At 51.2% G+C, this 23377-nt stretch overlaps 1 protein-coding gene and 1 long non-coding RNA gene across 7 annotated transcripts; one reads left to right on the forward strand and one right to left on the reverse strand.

Moving 5' to 3' along the window:
- Window positions 1-797: 797 nt before the first annotated feature.
- GATA2 (GATA binding protein 2) lies at window positions 798-19148 on the reverse strand. Of its 3 annotated transcripts, none has more exons than XM_064667527.1 (6): window positions 19017-19148; window positions 11487-11973; window positions 10184-10783; window positions 7384-7529; window positions 4290-4415; window positions 798-3463 (listed from the first exon to the last, which is right to left on the reverse strand). In XM_064667527.1, exons 2-6 carry the CDS (start codon window positions 11713-11715, stop codon window positions 3164-3166), a joined length of 1401 nt encoding a protein of 466 aa, XP_064523597.1. In that variant the 5' UTR covers window positions 11716-11973; window positions 19017-19148; the 3' UTR covers window positions 798-3163. The 3 variants fall into 3 exon arrangements, with proteins under 3 accessions (XP_064523597.1, XP_064523596.1, XP_064523598.1); XM_064667526.1 differs by lacking the exon at window positions 19017-19148 and adding an exon at window positions 12543-12992; XM_064667528.1 differs by lacking the exon at window positions 19017-19148 and adding an exon at window positions 12308-12501.
- LOC135420293 (uncharacterized) lies at window positions 11479-21478 on the forward strand. 4 transcript variants are annotated; one of them, XR_010433450.1, is made up of 4 exons: window positions 17092-17705; window positions 17798-17849; window positions 18191-18321; window positions 20661-21478. It is a non-coding gene; the product is annotated as an uncharacterized LOC135420293 (long non-coding RNA). The 4 variants fall into 4 exon arrangements; XR_010433449.1 differs by lacking the exon at window positions 17092-17705 and adding an exon at window positions 11479-11594 and having other exon boundaries at window positions 18191-21478; XR_010433451.1 differs by lacking the exon at window positions 17092-17705 and adding an exon at window positions 16183-17049 and having other exon boundaries at window positions 18191-21478.
- The last annotated feature ends 1899 nt before the right edge of the window (window positions 21479-23377 follow it).

Consider the following 23377-nt stretch of genomic DNA (forward strand, 5'->3'; position numbering starts at 1 on the left):
AAAAATATTGTTTCAGCAGGAGCAGTGCCCACCCTTACACATGGCAGGGGGGCTTTGCAAAGCTTCACTTCACTTTGTAGGGCCCCAAGAAGTTTCCTGGTCAGGCTCGACTGTGTGATGAAAGCAGCCGCAAAGTTTTGGCAACGGGAGATCCGTCCGGTGAGCACTCCTCTCCATCCTCACGTGCCAGCCCATGTGCACACCCCCCTGCACCCACAGCTGCACCCCTTTTTCCCGGGACAGCACTGAGCAGCTCCCAGCTGGCCATCCCCCTGTGCTCCCTTCATGCCACTGATGATGACAAAAGGAGGGAAACGGGTTTCCAGGTTGACTGTTCCTTCAGAGAACTTTGCCTAGTCTCATACAGGTCCTGCCTTGAAACCCATTAAGCAGCTGGCTGCTTTTCTGCGTTTATGGTGCTTTTAAAATGTGTTTTAAATTCAAAAGTATTCTCTCCAAACACTTAAAAAAAAAAAATCTCAGAGAAACCACAGTTCCTCATCAGCAATGTGGCTGCCGCCTCAGATTTTAAACTGGTTTAGAAACTTTAGCACACTTAAATGCATGACCTCATCACCCCAAAACAACACCAGAGAATGAGCTTTTGTACCTGTGCTTTTAATATTGAATCATTCAAATACTTTTTTTTTTGTCCTACCCTGGTAGGTTTTCGAAATATCATAGACTACTCTGCATAAAGTTTAAGCTAGTAATTCTACTGGCAACAATGACGACGATAATTTTCTCTCTCTCCCTATTACAAGCAGCTTTTATGACATGAAGCTGGGCACAGATAGTTTCACAAAAAAGGTATTTTATTATTCTTAGCAATATTCACCTTGAAGGAATATGAGGAAAGCATACACTTTTTACAGACAATATATAAACATGTTGTACATAATTAACAATAACTTAGTTCACTAATCCAAAAATAAGCAAAATAAAAATTAAAAATAAAACCAGAAAATACTGAAGAATTTTTTTTTATGCTGATACAAGTACAAAATAATTTAAATCTCGACTGCCGTTGTCTATGCTGCAGTGACTGACAATATATTGCACTTTGTCAACTGTATCAGTAATCCCTGTCTTCCACCCACATCCCTTCCCCTCCGCTCAAATCCTACAGAATTGAGTTGGGTACAAAAAATGTACAACTGTACCATTGTAAAAGGTAAAAAGTAAAAAGGACCTAATTCTTTACCTCAGTAGATTAAAAATTCTTATGATTTCTCCAACCAATTTAGTTTCCCATTTATTTCCACTTCTTTACAAAGTGCACCTATATGCCTACGCAGACCAAAAAAAAAAAGAGGAGGAAAGCAGGATTTTCATGGCTGCTTGGTTCTTAATTATAAAATACTAGAATTACATGTTTAGAAAAAAATTAACATACATCCATTTTTGTTTCATTCTGTTTTTTTTCTTTAAAGCAGAACTTTTGCAGTAAAGATACAATTTGGCTTGATCCAAAAAAAAAAAAAAAAAAAGAAAAACCCAACAACAAAATAGTTAAAATTTAAAAAAATAAAATAAAAAGCTTGTCACAGAGTTAAGCTTACGTGGTTTACATTATCAAACCCCTCCGTTCATTGGGGCATTTTCATCAGAAGTATAGCTAAATATGTACACTGTATGTTATACTGGAGCTTGTGTTCACGAGAGGCATCAGATCATAACAATCAATAGAATACACTTCACATTGGCAATAGCTTTGTTTTCGGTCATTTACGTACAATATGGTTTCATAATGGGAGGTTTAAATTTCTTTTTTTTCTTTTTTTTTTTTTTTTCATATAAAATCCACCACGGAAAACAGACGTTCCCCTTACAGAACGATGCTTTCCCTCGTCTCATCAGCTGTCGCTGTGTCTGGGATTTGACGGATGTGTGAAGCTCAAACTGATTGTCTCTCTTTTTCCCCCTCTACAGTGATCTCAACCCCATTTCTGCCCTTCCTCCCTGTGAAGTCCACCGGGGCCTGGATGCCTGAGACAGCACACGCGCTGGACGCCTGTGTGTGGACCTGGTGGCCACACTGCCCGAAGTTTACCCAAGCAGCTAATCTGCATTTTTAAGCGACAGCTGCCAACACAACGGAACAAAAATGCTTCAACCTCTAAAGTCTGTGAGTTGGATGTTTTTTATGCCCTGTGATGGTTTCGGCTGCGCTAGAAGTTAGCTGCAACGCGGTTTGGTAAACGCCTGTATCTCACCCCTTGCTAGTGCAGGATTGCCTTCCCAAGGGGTTTTTCCCCCCCAGCAGTTTGTCCGATCTAGGTGTCTGTTTTGAGGAGCAACAGGGTAGTTGGAAGAGGGGCTGTTTTTTTTAAAGCAATCTTTCATGTTAGGGAAAAGAATGAAGAAATTGTGTCAAAATAATCACCATCTTGGGCACATTAAAATCCCATATTACAGATTTGTTTTTCCTTTGCTCCTTCCCCTCGAAATCTTTTCCCCCTTACTAGTAATTTTGGTATGGAAGATAGATGGAGCTAATCCAAGAGGGCTGCTGAGTATGTTTCCCCTCTCCTCCTTGTTTTAAAGGCAGATTTTCTTACAGGGTAGCCATTGCAAACGACAGCACAAAAACATGCAATCAGAGGGGTTGAGGCTTTTTGTGGAAAACAAAATAAATATGACTTTGTGTCTGATTTTAAAAATTACGGTTTTATAAAGATGTCCTTTTATTTTTTTTTCATTTTCTTTTTCTTCTTTTTTTCCCCATCCCAAACAGAGTCCATGATAGAAATCCAGCATGTGTGGCTTCCAGTGAGCCAATTCCATCCTGGGAGGCTGCTTACATCTCTTTACAATATTCACAGTAATAACAAAGAGAGAAAGGAAAGCCAGTTCCAAGCTTTTTCCTTCAGCTTCTGCCACCTTTTGCTTCCTGCTGGACCATTAAGTATCGAACAGGTGAGTTCTTTTTACTTATACCTGAGGGGGCAAAGTGCATTACAGGCACCACTACACATTTCTGCAGAAGACCCATCATTTGCAAGGTTTTAGTCCAGCTTTAAGAGTTAAAACCACATGGGAGCAAAGATGCCCTTTTTCCATCCCTACATTCTCCTCTCGGCAGAATGTTTTCTTACTTGGTGTCATCTTAGGCAAAGCCCCATGTTCTCAATCTCTGGGTGGGTCTCTTGGTCATCAGGTTTTATCCCATGGCTGTAACCATGCTGGATGGGTGTGGATGTCCAAATGAGATGCTGGAGGATGGGTGGATGGGGGTAGGTGTTGGTAGGATGTGTCCAGAGTGGCTGAAAGGGGGCAAATGCCCCATGGGTGCCATGTGACTGGCAAGGGCAGCAGCGCTGAAGGGAGATGACTTCTCCTGCATGCACTTGGACAGTTCTTCAAAACACTCAGAGCCTTTCTTGCTTTTCTTTGATTTGTTGGACATTTTCCTATTCCGGGTCTGAATTCCTTCCTTTTTCATGGTCAGAGGCCTGTTCACCTGCAAGAAATGAGAAAATCAGGCTCATGCAGACAAAATGACCTTATTGTGCAAAAATGAAAATATTTGGACAGCCCCCATGTGTTTTTCCTGGATGGAGACCTTTTTCTGGCCAAAAAAAATGGTGTTTCTCTCTGCAGAACTTGTTTATATTGATTTGTTTAATAAAACCACACACACAAAAAACCCCTAGACATGAAAAACAAATTGAACTGAATTTGGCAGCTGATGACTCTCTTTCCCGTAGGCTAACCCTCAGTCCTCATACATTTCCTAACAGAAGATCAAACTAGGAGGCACATGCTGACCCAAATTCAGTCCTAAAACATGAACAATCTTGTACCAGTAACCTCTGTTACTTACAGTTTAAATAACGTTCCAACATGTCAAGCAACTCCTGCTTAGGAATAATTTCTTAAAAAAAAAAATAAATAAATACAACAAAGCCTTAGATATAATTATTTTTACAAAGTCAGAATGTAGATAGCCCATCAGGATTAATTTTTGCACGGAGCCCATTCCAAATGGCCTCTCTTTCTGGAGGGAAAGGGCACACAAAACACAGTTAAAACCAAGTGTGGTAGCTCTATTTTGCCTGGTTTGCCCAAGCGTTAGAAGCCAAGCTAATACATTGTAATGTCACTGAACTTAGCATCACTATGCTGACAAAGAACGGCTGTCACTTCCCAAGGGAACCTTAGAGACGGGGAAGGAATAAAACAACAACCAAACCCCTGAAACCAATAAAAGCCTAGTGTACACCATGCAGTTAAGACATCAATCCCGGCCAGGCAAGCAGCGACACATGAGATGAGTAAATACTCACATTGTGCAATTTATAGTAGAGTCCGCAGGCATTACAAACTGGGTCCCCGTTTGCATTACGTCGCCATAAGGTCGTGGTGGTTGTCTGACAGTTGGCACAACAAGTCCCTGCTCTCCTGGCCGCTGACTAACCAAAAGAAAAAGAAAATTAAAATGTATCGCCAGGAGGAGGGAGATCATGAGAAAGGTCAAATTGGGCTCAATATTTAGGTTGGGAAGAACTAGTTACTAAGATCTGAGACAGCATCGGGGCTGGAGGAAAGCTGCTGTCAGTTTTATATTTTATAGCCGTTAGGTTTTTGTTTAAATTTAAATATTCTCCTATGCGTGCTGCATTTTCAAGCCCAGTGGCACTGTGTGTGCAGAGGAAGTAAGGAGAGAAACAATGAATCTCTAACAAAAATTTTAGAGGGAGAAAAAATAATGTGATTTTTTTGGATTTTCCCCTTGCAGGATTCTAGAATGCATCATGAAAACGCATTTGGCTTTTCTCTTATTCTTTAATGACCGATTTGGTTTGCGCCAGTGTTGGGACTGGGTTTGAAAACAGGGAATGATCTTAAAGAATGTGATTTTTACCCCTACTCTGGCCCTTGAAAGGTGGACACAAAAGAAAACCAACCACATTACTTAGCTGGGTGCAGTATTTATCAGAGCCATCACTGAAAATTCAGTTTGCATTTACAAGTGAAAGGGAGAAAACAAAACCGGCTCCAACTTTCTTTAAATATTTAGCAAACCAAATTTCATGCCTTGCAGCAATGATTCCGCTGACCCGCAGCCTCTGTCCCTGCTCAGTTCCTTGACTGACAAGCCCTCAAACAACTGTCTTAAAAGAAAATAAAACCACCAAAAATCCAGCACCCTTTCCTAAAACTATTGTTCTGCCGAAACCAAGGTGAGGGGAAAGAAAAATGCCCAAACTTTCACCGAAAGTCCCAAAACAAGAACAGGAAAAGTAGAACAGCAGGCAGCCAGTGATTCCTGGATGGGCCCTTGTCTAGCAGACCCCATAATAATGCATTCTTTGTGCATGGATGGTGATGTATAAAGTGTCATGGACGGACTAACTGCACCCCGTATTTTGGGAAATAATTTTGTATTAGAAAGCTTCAGCCCTGCCTCTGTAGTGGTCAGAATACAGTCCATTTTATGCTACTGAATTAATGCTAAGGACTCAGTATTTTCTTAAATTAAGAGTTTACTTCCACAAGTGTATCAATCATGGTCATTCCCTGGGGGCCTTGCTCCCTGGATATTTCTGCAATTTGCCACAGAGAGCCGTGGGGTGAAGCAGCAGCAAGGCTCACGATAGCACAGGGCATCTCCATGAGCACAGAGCCGAGTCCTGGGGCAGTGGGTTTCCCAGAGAACTCTGAGCACTTCCCTGCCTGCCGGCCCCGGTGGGGAGCTGGCGCCGCTGGAAGCACAGCCCGACCCTCTCGCCAAAGAGGAGCCCAGGGTTCTGTTCTCACTTGCTCCTGATTTACACCATGGCCCTCTGCAACTTTCCCAAAGCTGATGGACGGTTTAGGAGCTTTAGGCAAGACTCAGGCCCTCAGAGACTCATATATTTCAGTCCCTTACTCACCCGTGAGAACAGGCCAAAGGCAGAAAGAGGGGGTACCCCCTACTGCAAATGCACTCATGCAACCCAAACACAATTAATGCCAGACATCCAAACGCTGACATTATTAATATGATCACTTTGCTATTGCATGGCAGATGAACAAATTCCCAAAGATGGCCATCTCCTCTCCCCCCAAAAAAGCAAACTACAGTGGAAAAAGGGGCAATAAACAAAGCTGTAAATCAATTAAAACAAAACATTAAAACAACTACACTAAAAGAAAACCTCCTTAGTGCCCCCCAAACCCTGCACAGTGAGCTAAGTATAACAGTCTCCCAACACACTGGAAGGTGGAGACCTATGTTTGCATATTTGAGATGGCTTACTGATACTCAACTATGCTGCTTAACTCTATGGCCTGTCCCATTCAGTCTGGAAAGCACTTGAGCCTGAGAGACGATAATGTTACACTGTTGTCTTAACATTTTTCTATATGTCAGTCACTTTAGAAGGCAAGTCATTAAGAAGCTTGCATAGTTGAAATTCTGACTCACGACAGAAATCTTCTGTATCCTATCCCAGTGTTAGGGCAGTAATGCCAATTTTCTGCTCTCCAAACCTCATTGAAACGTGCCCACGAATAGCTAAGAGACTTAGGCACCATAAATCACAAAGCTCCAAAAAATATATTTATTATTCTTAGCATTTTACGCATTATTTGTGGAGTAGAGTGTATTAGAAATTTCAAAACAGCAAGCATGACTGGCAAGGCTTGCCTATAGAAACTCTCAAAAGCTTTTAGAGTCAGGAAACAGATACACAAAGTTTCCTTATCTTTAACGTACAGATATCCGGATAGGAAACTACTACCAGGAGCTTAGAAAGGACTTTTTTTTTTTTTTAATCGCTCAAATGAAAATACAAAGTATAAGTGACTCCATGGAAAAATAATAGGAATTTTTTTTTTAACAGTAGGGGATTGTCTGGGGAGGGAACCAATATTAGTATTGCCAGGGAATATAAGAGTGAAAATTACTTCATGGCTTTTATACAAATAATTATTAAGTAAGGAGCAGTAGCTTTGACTCATCTGATTTGTTTTGCTTTTTTGGAGCTGGAACTTTTTTTTTTAGTACACGGTGGAGGACATTCACGCTCATAACCCTTTCGCTCCCGGTATGTGCCCAAAACGTCCCAAGAGGCCAAATAAATGAGGAATTAAATTAAAAGCTGTCATCCGAGGATAAACGGGGAGACGGATACCCGATATCCCGCGTGCATTGTGAGCGGCGGGGAGGCTCGGGACAGAGGCGCTCCGCGGCGCGGTGGTCTGAGCCGGGATGGGGGTGGAGGGGGGAGATCTGCCCCGAGGCACGGCAGTGACCTCGCCGTGACTGACCCCCGTGTACAGTACAGCTCGGCTCCACGCAGGGGCTGAGCAGAGATGAGACTCGTTTGACTTGTGCCTGTGTGTGGTCCCTTTGCCTTATTTATCCCCAAACCCAGGAGAAATAGAGACACCTACCAGCCTCCGCTTAGGTTTAATGAGAGGTCGGTTTTGACCGTTCATTTTGTGGTAGAGCCCGCAGGCGTTACACAGGTAATGCCCGGTGCCGTCTCTTCTCCAGAGAGGGGTAGCAGTTGCTCCGCAGTTCACACACTCTCTGCCTTCTAAATGGAAACACGAAGAAACCGGATTTCTTTCTTTAAAAACAAATTCACAAAAGCTTTTTGCATTGTCCTTTAGGCATTTTTCAGAAGTCAAAACAGTGTGTTAATTCAAGCACGTTCAGACAGCAGTGACATCTACAGCACATGCAGCAAGGAGCTCAGTGTTTCGAGAACTCCCAGACTCCGGTGAGTATTTTATGTCATGATCAGAAATGGGCAGCACTCTCTGCAAGGTGAGAAAGAGTGACACTCTTATTGTGTCAGATGGAAGTTATCGTTTCAGTAACAAGAACTCCCTTAGTCTGCACTGGGCACCGCTCCCCTCCCGTATCTATTGCACTCCGGTGGTTAGATCCTGTGTTCTCCTGCCACAAATACACACGTACACGTGTACACAAACACACATACACCTGCAAACCCACAACATGTTAAAGTGAGAGTCAAAGGAAGAGGTTTTCTGGGATTAAATCTAAGCAAAAAGACCTCCCATTCTGGGCTTTCTTTTTTGTTGCAAATGCTACAGGATGAGAAAGTAGAGCCGAGCAGACTGGGAATGGATACAGAATGCCAGAGGCTCAGTTATTATTTTTGTTCTAAAAGCAGAAAAAACGCTGTTAATGCTGATCTTTGGGAAAGTTCAGTTTCAACAAGCACTCTGGAAATTACTGTAAAAAACAGGCTTTGAAAAACAAAAGCACTTTTCTTTTTCTGTGACTTTTCAACAATCCAGTTTGGATTTGGTAGGGAGCAGTTTACCTTATTACTGCCTCGTTATTAGTTTTAGTAGCACAGCTTGCTAAACACAGCATTGTAGAAGGCTGTTTTAAATAAAACCCAACATATGACTTCTAGATATCTGTTTCTGCCTGCGAAAGCTCTCTGCTAAAAGTTCATTTGCCTTGGATGGTTCGAGGGCAGGTCTGCTTAATATAGAAATCTCTCTTAATATAGTTTATGCAAATCCTACAGTATTTAACTGGATAGGAAATTCTTTTTGCTAATAACTGAAGCAGGCCATGTTGAGTTCAGCAGGGCTTGTGTCTCCTTTAATCTAGGGAGTGGGTAGCTTTTAAACAACACAGTCTAGAGTGAAAAATGAGGGGAGCTCTGCGGCGCTGCATTTGTAGCTTTTGTCCCTCCTAGGGCAGGAAGCTGCAGGAGTCGTTGTGTCGTGAGTCTTAGTTTTCCTACAAAAACACTGAGTGGTCACGAACTTTCCCCAGTTCCTTGCACTGGGAGCTCCCTTACAGAAGAAAAAAAAAAAAAAAAGGCAACTGTAAAACAAAACAAAAAAAGCTCCTTGCTTCCCCCATCTAAAAATCATTGGTGGCTACAGGACAAAAATAAAAAAGCTACTTAAGATCCATCTATCTTCAGAGACCTGGATCTTGAATTAGTTTCTAAACTCAGGACGTTCAGGCTGCCAGTTGCCTTTATTTTCTACTCTCTGCACTACCAAAAAATAGATACACACAGCAGCAACTGCCTTGAAAGAGTGGCAAAGAAAGAGTGTATTTTTCCTCTCAAAGGAGCCATTTGAAACAGAGCTGATGAGCTTGTAAAATAGCTGGTATTTTTGTTGCAAAACTCTTAAGAGTTCACATTTCTAAATTATTGTCTACTTAAATAAAAACATGTAGTGTACTCACAAGCAAATATGTGCAATGGAATACATGCACAAACACCTATAGAGCCATGTATTTTAAAATGTTGTTTAAATTCAGTCTCAATATATTTTAGTTAATTTCCTTCCATTGGTGTGGATGTCAAACAAGGAAGGTCAGAAGAATTACACAAATTGTCTTAATTCATCTGTCCAGTTGTATAACTACTGTGATTTCAAAGTGGGGTCAAAACTTGGTCCATCGCCTAATTTGCTGATTTAGGACTGCACTTCTAGGACGAAATGCAAGGAGTGGTTGTGAACACGGGAAAGGTTTGCAGGCAGTCGTTTGTAAGCAAAGATATGTCTGGTTCAGGGGCAGGGGAAAAAAAGAGTATTTTCTAGTTAAAGTTAGGCTGGAGTAAGCAATGACTGGACACCTCAGTCTTTTGCGCTGGTATGTAAACTATATTTGAACTTTTACTCTTGTAAAATGTGCAGGAAAGAAGGCCTTTGCGATCTGAATAGGACCGGCCAGGGAAGTTTCGCTTTCATCCTGTGCTGGGGCCTCGGGTGGCGTTAATGAAGAGATATGGAAATTATGGAGAGAGAAATACCCATCACCGGGAAGTCCCCACATGTCATCTGCAAGGGTTTGCCTGATTTGGGGGAGCAGTGTCGGACCTGAGCCCTTCGGGAAGCTGAGGCCTGCCTGTCTTCGAGGAAAACTTCTTTTTCCATCTCAATCTTTCTACAAAGCTCTGCTAGCTCAGACTGCCCCGGCCCCGTGCCCCGCGGCCCCTTCGAGCGCTCTGGGGCCGGTGCCGGGGTTGGCACCCGTAGGAGCCTGGTCCAAGCTCCATCTCCTAGTTTAAAAACCCAGAAGAGCGGGACCAAGCAGTCACCCTCCCCTCCGTCCCGAAGGGCCGACACAAGCACCCAGCCTCGCAGCAGCCTGCACCCTCACCCCAAGAGCCAGCGCAGACACCCACCACCCGCACCCGGGACGCGGCCGGTGCGCGGCGGGAAGCCCACGGGCCGCGACACTTACCCGAACAGGACCTGGCCTTGCTCCGCGGCTTGGGGGTGAAGCTGGACGCGGGGCCCCCCAGGAAGCTGCCCGGGTGGAAGAGGCTGCTGCTGTAGTCGTGGGCTGCCGGCACGTAGGAGGGGTAGGTGGGGATGGGGTGGTGGGTGGAGGGCTGGGCCCCCATGCTGGTGAGGCTGCTTCTGAGCGGACTGGCACTCTCCATCTTCATCCCCTCCGACAGCGACACTTGGTACTTGATGCTGTCTTTGTCCTCCTGCCGAGCCCCGGCAGAGGAAGAAGGGGAGGCGGCACTGGTGGAGTTGGGGTCCGGGGACACTTCCTTGGGTGGGGTCGGGGGGAAGCCGAAGAGGTGGGAGCCGGAGTGTGAGGCCGGGGTTAGCGAAGACACGGAGGCGGTGCTGGAGGTGCTGCTGCCCGGGTACACCGAGATGGCCCCAGGCGCTCCGGCTGCCGAGGGGTGCAGGGGTGTCTTGGTGAAGGGGCTGACGGTCCAGGGGTTGTGGTGATGGGCAGACAGTGCCGCCTTGCTGCTGTCCAGCCAAGGGATCCCCGGGCTATGGATAAGATGAGGCCGGCACATTTGACTCCCGGTCAGGCGGGCTGTAGAAACACAAGAGCGATTAGGATGAGTGAGGCAGCTCAGCCCGGAGCGGCTCCCAGAAGTTCCCCAGCTCCCCGTGGCTGGGCAGCTCCTCAGTCTGCGGGCAGCCGAAGGACAGCCGGCCACGGGAGAGACTTCTCAACCCGGGGAAGAGCAGCCAGGCTGACGCAGCAGCCCCTTCACCCTGTCCCAGCCGAGGGAGATATCAGCCAGCCTGGCGAGAAGGAGCAATGGGAGCAGGAGGGGGACCCAAGCACCCCCTTTCCTCCCACCCACCCCACCCCTGGGAATAGGCAGCAAACCCCTTTCTGCTTTATCTTCTGAGCTCTCATAACGCACTCTCTTCGGTTCCTAAAAACAACCCCAAATAAAATCCGTCGCCTGTTTGAATCGGTTTGTATTTTGCATCCGGGAAGTAGCCGTGTCTGAGAAGTTTTTGCCTGTGCGCACACTATTTCCCCTTCCTCTCTCACTCCCCCCGTTCTTTCCCTCCCCTCCTCCAGTCCTTGGTTATCCCTAGGGTTAAAATCCACCCATGCCTCCCTTTCTGTCCTGTTTTAGATCGCCTTTTCCCTGGATCCGACACACCGAAGCGGCCCCGAGTGAAACTTCTTGCCCCTGCACAGGACGCCCGCTGCCAGTACGGAGGGGCCCGGAGCCCTGGAGGAGACGGCGGGGAAGGGGCCGGGGGTGCTGATTTACCGTGTGCCTGGCTGTAGGAGACCCTGGCCCGGGCATGGGCGGAATTGGCGTAGTAAGGGTTGCCCTGTGAGTCCAGGTGGTTGAAGAAGACGTCGACTTCATCCGGAGGTAGGAGCTGCGCTGGTTCCATGTAGTTGTGAGCCAGTCCGGGGTGGTGGCTCTCGGGGTGCTGCCCGTTGAGCACGGCGTGGTGGGCCATCCAGCGAGGCTGGTCCGTGGCCACCTCCATGGCCTCGGGCCTCCCCTCCCGCCCACCCCCGGGCCAGGAGCGAGTGGCGCTCGGTGGGGGTGGGGGTGCTGCTCGTGGGGTGGCTTTTGGCTCTGCTGGTTGGTTTTAGGAGATGGGGTAGCTTTTCTTAGAAAAGGAACCGCCGAGTGACTGGAGCGCACCCTCTGAGGGGACGGGGGGAGGACCCCCGAAGTCAGCGTGTCCCTCTGTCAGCAGGCGGGTAGCGTAGGCAGGTCCGGGGAAGCGCCAGGGCAGCACCTGTAGGGAGAGACGGGAGGGTTAGCGGCTCGGCAGCCCGAGGTGCGCTGCCTGCCGGACCGGCTCCCGGCAGGGTTCTTTTCCCAGCGGTGCAAGGATGGGGAGGGGGAAGCAGAGCCCCTCCCCCCTTCCAAAAATATTCTCTCCCCAAAAGTCCTTGCCTTGCACCCTCCCTGCTCATTGCCCCACAAAATAAACAGAGATCCCATTCCAAACTCTTTACCAAAAACAACATAAAAAAAAAAAAAGAAAACCCAAAACAAAACAAAAACAAAAAGAAAGAAAAAAAGGAAAAAGCTTTCTCCCCCCCCCACTCCCCGCTCTCGCTACAAACGTCAACAGGAGTTTTTCCAGCTGGCTTCAAAACCGGAGTAAAGAAGGAAAAACGGCAGAACTAATACAGCGTAGTTCTAGCAAGAACTCCGACTGACACAAAAGGAAAAGGAGGGGGAGAAATGTGGAAGGGAGAGAGAAGAAGAGCGGGGAGAAGGGTGTTTAGAGAAGGCAGCGAGTTCGCCCTGGCAGCGGTACGGCGACCCCCCCGCCCTCCTCCCTTGCCCCATACTTACCCGGCGCGGGAGGCTGGGTGGCGATGGATGCCGGCGTGGAGGATGCGAGTGCCGGGAAGAGGGGGAGAACGGAGGGGGGAATAAAAAAAGCGAAGAGGGAGAGGAGGGGGGGAAAGGCAGAGCGAGCGCGGGAGGAGAGGAGGCTGGATGGAGGGTGTTACTCAGATGGCAAAGCCGCTGCTCTGGCCGGCTCGGTCCCATCCCCGCGCATCCTATATGAGCGCTGGCGCCAGCTGGCCGCGGCGCCGCAGACGGGCCGGGGCGCGCAGGGCCGGCGGCCGGGCCAGCCAATCCCGCCGTCCCACACCGCCCCCAACCGCACCCCCGGCCCCAAACGGAGCCGGCCCGGAGGGGGGAGAGGGTGGGGGGGACGCGGCAGACCCCCTCCTTCGCCCCCCTTCCCCCGCTCGCAGCATGCTCGCCCGGCAGCGCCGTTGGGGGCTTTCCCCGCCCGGGCGCTGCACGCCCCTGCGGGGCGGGGACGGCAAAATAAGGGGGTCCCGCCGGGGTGTGCGGGGATGCGGAGGGGGCGAGGGAGGACAGAGTGCGGGAAGAGCCCGGCGATGGGGCCGGCTCCGCCGGGTGCTGCCGAGCCGCGGCTCCCAGCGCCGCCGCCGGGATGCCCGAGGCTGGAAATCGGCACCGGGGAGATAAATACGCTAAAATCCTTTAAACCAGGCAGAGCAGGACGCAGCCGGGAGCGGGACAAACCCCACCGTGGTCGTTCCCATTACGTTAGTTTAAAATAACTGTCCGGATCGGGGAAAAAAAATAATTAAAAACAAATAATTGCGAGGCTCCGCGACAGCCCCGGGGACCGGCGGGATAAGCAGGGCCTGGCCGGCGGGGCCGCACCGGGCCGGCTGCGGGGCAGAGACGGACCCTCTCTGCTCCCCGGCCCGCAGCTCTCGGGCCGGGCCCAGGCTGGGGTTTCCTGGCCACTGTGGGCTCGGGGAGCCAAGCCGGGCCGGGGCAGAAGGGCGCTGGGACCGGCTACAGCCTTCCCAGTGGGGCTGCGGAGCCGCAAACACGCTTGTTTTTCCATTCTCCCACGTTTTATAAAAGAAAACATAAATAACGAAATAAACATCACAGTTTTAGTATTTGCAATTACATGTGTGCTTTGGACCGGGGAGCAGAGGCGCATCCTAAATCAACAGGCGTTTTCTGTGGAGTTTGCGGTGCAGCAGCCGGGTAAGCCGGGGCGCGGGTAAACCCGTCCACCACTCCTAAAGGTGCGGGTAAACCCGTCCGCTTTTGGGGCGGAAAATATTAATAATAGGAAAGTCACAATTAACTCCTTGGAGCGCGGCCGGGCGCTGCTGCAGGTACCGTTTCCCAGGCGCTCCTCTCCCGTTCCTCAGCCGCTGCTTTAGGGGGAAAAGGGAAACGCTGGTGGCATTCCCTCAACCTTTCGAGCTGGGCGCGGGGCGAGGACACTGCCCCTGCCTGGGGAACGGGGCAGGGGCGGCGGGGAGCAGCCCCTCCACTCTCCGGGCAGCGGCCGTGGCTCCAGCCCGACGGCGCGGCCGGGGCAGGGGGCGCGGGAGCCGGTCGGGGCTGCGCCGGGCCCCACGGGGATATTGCGGGCGGGGGGAGCGGGGCGGCCCCGGGGATGCTGCTGCTGCTGCCCCCGGGGCCGCCCCCGCGGCGGGCAGCGCTGGGGGCTGGGAGCCGGAGCCGGCCTCCCCCGGCCCGACCGCCCCAGTCACTACGACGCCGGGGCTCTGACGTCACCCGTCACTGCCAAATTCGCCAGGAAATGAACTTTTTTTTTTTTTAATAATAACAATAATAATAATAATGATGACGGTAATAATAATAAAACTCCCTTTCCTCGCTGCGGAGCACGTCTGGCCGGAGCGACATGGGGCTCCCTCTCTATTCTTTCACCACCACCCGTTGTCCCCACAGAACCTCCCCCCAGGGATCTCTCAACGCAGCCCCCCGTGGAGACCCACAGCGCAGCCCGGCGGGGCGGGGGAGCGGAGGCCGGACTGGGGGAACCGAAGGCTGGGGCAGGGAGAGCAGATTATGCTCCCCCCTCCCCTCATCCTTTCCTCTGACACCTCCTGCACCCAAAGCCCGGGTTGTCCCGCTCGTCCCGGCACCCTGACCTCGGGGCTGCGCGCTGGCGCCGGGGCTGCGGCGCCCCTCGCCCCCTCCTGCCGCCGGGGGGGTGGTCGCAAGTGGTGGGGCCGGGCGGCAGCTCCTCCGGCGGCTGCCGGGCGCGGAAGGGGCGGTGGAGCCGGCTTCTCCCGGGACGGGCTGGTTGGCCCGGGCAGGCCGGGAACAGGCGCTGGGCCGGGCTTGGTGGGAAGAGGGGCCGGGGTTCGGGAGGGCAAGTGCCCCCCGCGCTGTGGACCGTGCCCAGGAGCGTTGGGCAGGTATTGCCCGGGAAGAAAGGGAAACAAAGCATCAATAAATTAAAAAAAAATTATTTAAAAAAAGGGAAAGTTAAAAGACAGAGAGAAAATCAATCGAGGTTTCTGAAAATCCAGCTTCCTCCCTCCGAAGCGATTTTTTTTCTACGAGCACCAAAATCACACAAAATATCGCCCCAAAACGGATTTTTTTACGTTTTGAAAGAAAGGTGAGTATAAAATAAACTCATGCGGTTACAGGTAGGTCCCCTCGGCGCCTCGTTCTACCCAAAGCCGGAGGCTACCGGGGCCGGGGCGGGCCGTGCCCGGGGGGTCCCGCCCGATGCAGCGGGGCAGGGATCAGCCGGGCCCCGCCGGCTCCCGCTCCCGGCCGGCAGCAAAACCCAGTGCCTCGCTACACCCTTATTAATATGGATATTTTAATTACTGCCCTCCTGCCATCAGCACGGGGCCACGAATTTTGGTTTTGTTTTGGGTTTTTTTTTTGGGGGGGGAAGTGGGGTGGGCTGTTTGTTTTAGACAGGTGATAAAATCGCAGTTAACGAGCTGATAATTCGTTCGTGTTTGTTTTAAAAGACAAATTGTAAAGATTAATCAGGCGGCTTGATTTATGGCGAGGCAGACCCCGGCGCTGCCCGGCCCGGGCTCCCTGAAGCCCCCGTCTCGGGTTACCCGGGGGCCGGCAGGCGAAGCAAAACAAAAGGGGCGAGCGGGCGGCGGCGGCGGCTCCGGCCGCGCCGCCTCGGGACAGGATCCCCCGGCGCCCACCCCACCCCCGGGCCGGGGGTCCGGCTGCCACCTCCCCGCTGCCGGGTGCTGGCTGCGGCCGGCGCCTCTCCTCGCACCCACCTCTCGCCTTTTGCACCCCATCCTATAAAAACCCTTCGCAAAATAAATAACCCCTCCAGCAGGAATGAAGGATTTCTGCCGAGACACCTGGCTGAGCTGAGAGGTTTCCTAACCACCCGGCTCGCAGTATTTTGTTTTATTTTATAATTTTATTTTATATATTTTATTATTATTCCCGACGTGTCCCATCCCCGCTGCCTGGATTTGGCGAACCGGCTGCCGGCTCCGGTCTCGGCTGCTGAACGCCCCGGCGGCACGGCTGAGGTTTTTAATTGAATTAATTCACCCACCGGGAGCAGCAGCGAACCGCGCTGGCTGCTGGAGGCGAGCGGCTTAGCTCCGCTCCGCAGCCCGCCGCTCACACGGCTGGTTAAGCAGCTCTTCCTTCAATTTTCTGCCAAGCCTCCCGGGACAGAGTCCGGCCGGGCCCCGCTCCCGCAAACCCCCGTTTACCTTCTTTCCCCGCTTTTTCCCCCGGACACTACGGGCTCCGTTTTATTAACTTTATTTTGTTATTGCCGTTGCATTTTATTTTTCTCTTTTAATAAGGGAGCTTTCCCAGACCTGGAAGCACAACTGGTTATTTTGATTTGATTGACAAGTGATGTCATATCGTTAAGGGAGGGGGGAGACGACAACATGTTTTAGCAACAGTTAGTAGCGCCATGTGATGGAGGTGACACCTATTCCTGGGCAGAGGCGAAGGCAGAGAACAAATACCCCGGCGCCGCACACGGACCATTTATTTACACTCCTGGAGAGGGGTTTCCTCCTCTTTTTTTCCTTTTTTTTCTCCCCCTCTTCCTGGGTGCTTGGACCTGGGAAAAATTGTACCTGAGGAAGCGGGGGTGGGACTCGCAGACCCGAGGGCACATTCCTCCAGACACTCCTTCCTGGGGTGCCCTCGGCGACCCCCCGAAAGCCACGCTCCACCCCCCCCCCCGCTGCCCCGTGAACGAAGACCTGGGGGTCGAGACCTCCCATGCAGCATTCCCCACTCCTCACTTCGTGAGGTGCAACCCGCCGCCGCAAGCAGGGAGGGCAGGAAAACTCCGTGAAAAGAAAGAAAAAGAGCGCTCGGCTCTCAGTCCCGCACCGGGCCGCGGCGCTCCCGGTGCCTGCGGGCGATGTGCGAGGCCGGGGCGGGCCGGGAAAGGCGGCTGCCCGCCGGCGGGGAGGGGGCTGGGTGGGCCCACTGTGGGCGTATCGCCCTGGCCCCCCGCCCCGCCGCAGGTTGGGAACCAGCCGGCTCTGCCAGCGGCTGCCGCCCGCAGGTAGGAGCCCCGGGCACTCGGCCCCGACGAGCAGCCCCCCGCCCCGCCCCGGGTTTATTTCCTTGGATGGGATTTTTTTGGGAGGGGAAGTTCTTGCTTTCTGTCTTTTTTGTTTCCCCCTTTTCTTTTTTTTCGGTGTTTTCCTTCCTCTGCTCTTGTCTCCGCTTTGCTTTTCTTCTCCCCCGGCCCCCCTGTCCTGCGTTACTACCACGTATAATGGCTCCTAATAGGGTTATAAAGTGACATAGTTACCTCGTAACCGCACGACCCTTGTTTAAATTGCATTGAGGAAAAACAAAGAGGAAAAAAAAAAGCCAGAGATACGGCTCGGGGAATAAATCGCGGAAAACGTATTTTTTGTTTGTTTCTGTAAATACGCTATCCCTCATCCCGCAGACGATTTCTGCGGGATGTCCCCCAGGGTGGGAACTCTCGGTCCCAGCCTCGCCCCCGGCACACTCCCGCACACGCCTTCACCTGCGCTTTGTCCACAATTTGCCTGGTGCACGCCACCCCCGCAGCTCGCTCGGCTGCAAATAAAGAGGAGGAAAAGCCTCAAGTCGACCCCAGTCTGCCCACAAAACCGCCTTTTGTGCAAGTTTCCGAAGTGCGGGGGGTAGAGAGGGTTGCACACACACAGCTTTGTCCAGAAAAAGGTATAATTATTTTTTTCAGGCGCTGCTAAGGAAAGATTTCGTTCGTATGATCTCGCTTTAATTTTTTTTATATGTATTTTTTTTCTTTCAAGGTTATTTCGGAAGCAACTGTTGCAAGAGGGAGGAAAGAGGCCGATCCCGCAGGTTTGATTTGTTCCTCCTCAGACAAAACTTTGCTGGGGAGGGACCGGCCCGGCACGGGGAGCGGGGCTCGACTAATGCCCGACACCGGCAGTGTCTGTGGCCGCCTGTCCCTGCGAGCCGCGGGGCTGAGCCAGGCCGGGGCTTAGACTTCGGAGGAAAAAAGTAAATAATTGCGTCTAATAAAGATGCTTCGTGCTCTGGGGAAGAACAATCCCCGCGACTGAAACTCGCACCCCCTTAGTGAAATCGCTTTTCTTATTGAAATCACCTCAAATCCAGGCAGGCTACGCTCTTGGTCGCTTCTATTTTTTTTTCTTAATTTTTTTTTTTTTGCCTTCCAGCCTCAGCACCCCAAAGCAAAAGGAGGATAAAGAGGGGAACTTTGCACATACAACAACAGAAAAAAAAAAAAAAAGGCGAGGGGGGTGAAAGAGTCGGCGGAGAGGAGCGGCCGTGTCCCCGATGTGCCTGGGTAATTTTAAATCATGCAAAGCCCCGTAAAGCTGCCGCACGGGACTGGGACGGGAAGACTCCCCGGCAGGCAGGTGCAGGGAGAGAGGGGCCGGGCCCTGCCGGCTTTCGGGACAGAACAAACCCTCGCATCTTTTTTTTTTTTTTTTTTTTTTTTTTTTTTTTAATGCCCAAATCTGCCAACAAAGGCAGAGAGAGATAGGATGTGGCTGCGGGGAGGGGGCGCAGGACTCCGCACACCCTGTCTCCGGGAAAATCTCTGCCTGGCCGCCCTGGGTGAAATGCAACTTTCCAAGATGGAGATTTAAATAATCATCCCTATGACAATGGGAAAGAAAAAAAGAAAACCAAAACCAAAACAAAACAACCAGTCTCAGACCCAACCACGGCCCGGCAGCCCCGCTCCCCGCGGAGTGCGGTGCGGGAGCGGCCCGGGCGCGCTCCGCCGCCGGGCAGAGCCGGGGGAGCCCCGCGGTGCCCCCGGGCGCTGCACCGGCCTCAGCCCGGCGGGGCGGGAGGCAGCAGCCCGGGGGATCTGGCCGTGCTGGGGACATTTTTTCGTTCTTTACAAGCCCTGCCAGGTTTGCCCCTGGGGAAAATCGCCCCGAGCGAAGCGCTCCGGCAGCGGGACCTGCACCTCGATGCCTGCAGGGCCGACCCCGGGCCGTGCAGAGCCGCGCCGCCGCGGCCCCTTACCTTGCCTTTCGCCCGTCCTCGTTTTCCTTGCAGTGTTCCGCCCGGTGCCTGGGAAGCGCCGGCTTCTGGCGGGGCCGTTCCGCGGGCTGGGGAAGGGTCCGGCCACGGGAGCCTCCCCGCCTGCCCGCGCCGGGAGCGCGGCTGTGCCGCGGGCGGAAGGTGCGCGCAGCCCGGCGGAGGGGCTGCCGCCGTGCGCGCTGCTGAAAAACTGGCAGCAGTTTCGAGCTGAGCCCTTTTTTTTTTTTCCTCCCTTCCCTCCTTCCCCCCTTCTCTTCCTCCCGCCTCCTTCCCTCTCCTTTCCTCTCTCCCTTCTTTCCCTCCCCTTCTCTCTCTCACTCTCCTGCATTCACGGATGGCACAGCGAGCCACTGTGTATTTATGTACATAATAAGGCAGCTCGTCCCCTCCACTTCATTTGCATCATTACAATATCTGTACAAGCACATCGCATTGTCTGTTGCTTGCACCTTTTGTTACGGTTGCTGTCACAGTCTACGCGACTTGACTTTCATATTTTAAATGAATTGATATTATACCAACAACACACACTCACATCCCAGGCTCTGGGAAACTGGGCTCCGGCGCGGCGGGCGCCGCAGCCCCAGCCTCTCCTGAGCCGCTTGCTTCTTCCTCGGATCCCAAGGAACGTAGGGTGGGGGGAGCCGCTTCCTAGGATCAATTATTCGTATAAATTATTCCTATTCGTATTAATTTTGTTTCCACTTTCTAATGAAGGGAATGCCTTGGGGCTCTCAGATTTTTTTTTTTCCCCTTGACCAGCCTGGCTTTTGTACAACCTCGTGTTTCTTCTCACCCCTCTCCCTTCCAAACTCAGCCTTTCGGGCTATGCACCTGCACGTAAGTGAGGCAGCGGAGAAGCTGAAAGAGGCGCAAGCAGATATTACACGACGGGTGGTTGTTATGGCTAGGAAAGAGACGGTAAAATACGTATTTCGTAGACCACTAAGAAATTCAGCCAGAACGAATATTTTTGGAAACGTTTGCGCGCCCCAGCCCTAGCTTGGCAGTCCTCACCTGCTGGGTATTTTCCTCCCGGTGCGTGTGTGTGCGGGGCTGGGGGCTTCCCTCTCCAAGCGCCCGGTGGCTGGATGGGGTGACGGGAGCGGGGGTCGCGCCGCGGGGGCCGCGTTGAGGCGCCTCGGGGGGCGCGCCAGGATTCTCCGGAGGGGGGAAACAGGCAGAACCCCCGCCCAAGGCTGCGGGAAAACCATATTGATGGAGAGACAAAGGCCGGACCGTCCGGCGGGGCCCCTGCGGGAGGTGGGGGAACGAAATATGGTTCGGGAAGGGAAAGAGAAAAGTTTCGCGGGAGGGGAATTATCATCATAATGGAGGTAAAAATGTGAGCAGGGGAAAGGAGGGGGGGAATCCTATTCTGCTGGCATTTTCTGTCTGTCTTTGTGATATGGTTCGGGGGAAAAAGGGTCCTTGATATGCGGCAGATAATTCTTATCAGCCCCACGCAGCCCATTTCCAAAGTAAGTGTTTTAATTACTCCTCCTGTATTACCCTTCATCCTCTGAGAGCAGATACATCACCAGATTTATGCAGGGGAAAATACAAAAGAATGAGGTATTAAAATATATACATATATATATCCCCTCTTTTTTCCCTTGTGCCCAGGAAGAGGGAGACGCTGTCGTCAGACGCGCCCTGGGATCGCCCTGCACTAAACGACTCCAAAACGAGAAACTGTCGCTCAGGTGGAAAAACTACAGGAAAAGTGGGGATTGAAGGCTGCAGATTTTTTCCCAAGCAGGGACAGACGAGGGTGTCCCAGCGGGGGTTTCGGGGGGCTGACCGGCGGAGGCGCAGGGCTGTCACACGAGGCTCACCACACCGTGCCTGCTCGCCGGCTGGCCTGTCCCGGGACATCCAGGGCCACCCCTCCACGTGCCACCAGAGGCATTTTTGGTCGGAGGGACAAGGTGTCACGATTTTCCCCTCACGCTCGCTGGAAGAGAAGGATGTTTTCCTTTGCTGTTTAGCTTTCGTACTAAAGATGTCATCTGAAAGTCTGGGAGGAAGGGGGGAGCGTGTTCTGCTCTCTTCAACGGTAACAACCATATTCTGCATATTGAAAAATATGATAGACAGTTGAAGGTTTTTTTCCTTCCCCCCTCACCCAAAAAAAAAAAAAAAAAAAAAAAAGAACCAACCTTTTCAATATTGATTCAACAAAAAAAGAGGGAGAGAATTTAAAAAGAGAAGCAGCAGCACCGGCAGCAAGGAGAATATAGGCTCAGCAGCTCTCCAGGTTCGCTTCCTTATTATTACTATCCAGGGGTAATTTTTCATCTCTGCTAGCTAATCTTTGTTCCTTGTGAAGATAATGAATAGCCCAATCCTTATCTCCTGGGCTCCTGGAGGCTGCTGGAGAATGGGGTTGAACAGGGTTGAAAATTGGTTCCAAAGTGCTGCTGAATAAATGGTGTTCCTTATCTCTCGCTTCCAGATTATCGGAACCCTTTCAAAACTCACACAACAAATACAGCCACCGCATCTAATGCATCATTTACCAGAGCAGATCTCCGCGTTTGATCGGCAGATAGGCAAAATCTATGTATTCCTTGCTTTACTCAGTATGCATGGATGCGGGGCTGCTGTGCACGCGGGGTGCCCCCGGCCGGGCCTGGGACACCCCTGAGTCTCTCAGCACATGCGGGTCTTTGCTGTGGATTCCGTGGAGTGACAAGAGTGTCCCCTGCCCATCCCCAATCCCACTGCATCCCCGTGCAGCACCTTGCACGGAGCAGCCCACCGTGCAAGGTGCTGCCATGCAGTGCACTTGGGCATTTGGGGTTGCTCTGCTGGGGAACTGGTGGATTTGCAGGGAAGGGTGAACAGTTATGAGCATCATCCTGGGTACACCAGGCACCTGCTTTACACTCCCACTCCTGCACTCACAGTTGCATTCACCTGCACTCAGGAGCGGTCACTGCTCCAGGATCCCCGGCTGCTTGGCAGCATCTCTGCTGCCCCAGAAAGCCACTTCCAGGCTCAGCTGTGTCCTAGTCCTGCCCCAGCCCTCAGCAATCTCAGGGCCCAGCTGGATCAATCTGGTAAAACCTGCCGGTGGTCCCCCCAGCTTATTCCCCCCTAACCCTGGCCACGGAGCCCAGCCAGCTAAAGTTCCAGCCCTCACCGTAGGTGCTGGGTGATCCCTCCACACCCCAGCCATGGCCAGAACAGGGCACATGGGGCAGCCTAAATTTGGGGAGCAATTGGTGATCCTAGGGGAGAAAAATAAACTCCACAGAAAGGAAGTCTTTGCTGCTAGGGTTAGTGTGAAGTCTGTCCCTTCCAGCTCAGGGCAGTATCAGGTTTGCTCCCCTCCTTTCTTTCTCTCTTTGTCTTTTCCTCTCTTCTCTTCTCTTCTCTTCTCTTCTCTTCTCTTCTCTTCTCTTCTCTTCTCTTCTCTTCTCTTCTCTTCTCTTCTCTTCTCTTCTCTTCTCTTCTCTTCTCTTCTCTTCTCTTCTCTTCTCTTCTCTTCTCTTCTCTTCTCTTCTCTTCTCTTCTCTTCTCTTCTTTTTTTCTCATTCTCTCTCTTTTTTTTCCTTTTTCTGTTTTTTCCCTCTCAAAATTCATCTATATAACAGTAAATGCCTCCCAGTCTGGTCGTGCAGCCCCCAGCTCCAGAACAGAAGATCCCCAACCCAAAGCCAGGAACAGATGTCCCCTAGGTTCTCACCTACCCCTTCTTTCTCTGGCAGCACCTGAGCCTGTGCCCAGGTACCAAACAAGGCAACATTTTATTCTGTGCCACCGTAGCTCATTCCCTGTGTCACTTGCACTGCCCTGGACCACCAGCCCAGGGGCCAGTGAGATTCTTGGCTGGGGACAGGACACCCACAGTGTCCTGGTCCCCTCTGCCTGGCCAGCAAACTCGTCTTTTCCCTGCCTGGAAAGAAACTTGCATGGGAAGTTGCAGGCTAGCAGCAACCCCGGCCAGCCCCTACCCATGCTTGAGAGTTTTGCAAATGTTCAACTTGTACTAATTTTTTATGGCTGTATTCACAGTTGTTCCCTGTAAAAAATGGACCTGTGTTAGTTTATTAATAACCTAAACATTACGTATTAAAGACCTATGAGTGACACAAGATGACAAAAAGCTGTATTTTTCCAATATACACAAGCACACATTTAATAACCTTCTATTGCATCTCAGCTAGGCCTTCTCTCTGATGGTTCCCATGGCAACTGAGATAAAAAAGCAGCCATTTTCCATATCTCTATGAAAGTCTATTATATTGCAGGATTAGTTCATCTTCTGCTAAGGTCAAACACAAAGTCATACAACCTGAAATATTTAGAATCCATGTACATTCATTTTTTTATAT

The sequence above is a fragment of the Pseudopipra pipra genome, chromosome 11 (genome assembly GCF_036250125.1).
Source record: "Pseudopipra pipra isolate bDixPip1 chromosome 11, bDixPip1.hap1, whole genome shotgun sequence".
NCBI lineage: Eukaryota > Metazoa > Chordata > Aves > Passeriformes > Pipridae > Pseudopipra > Pseudopipra pipra.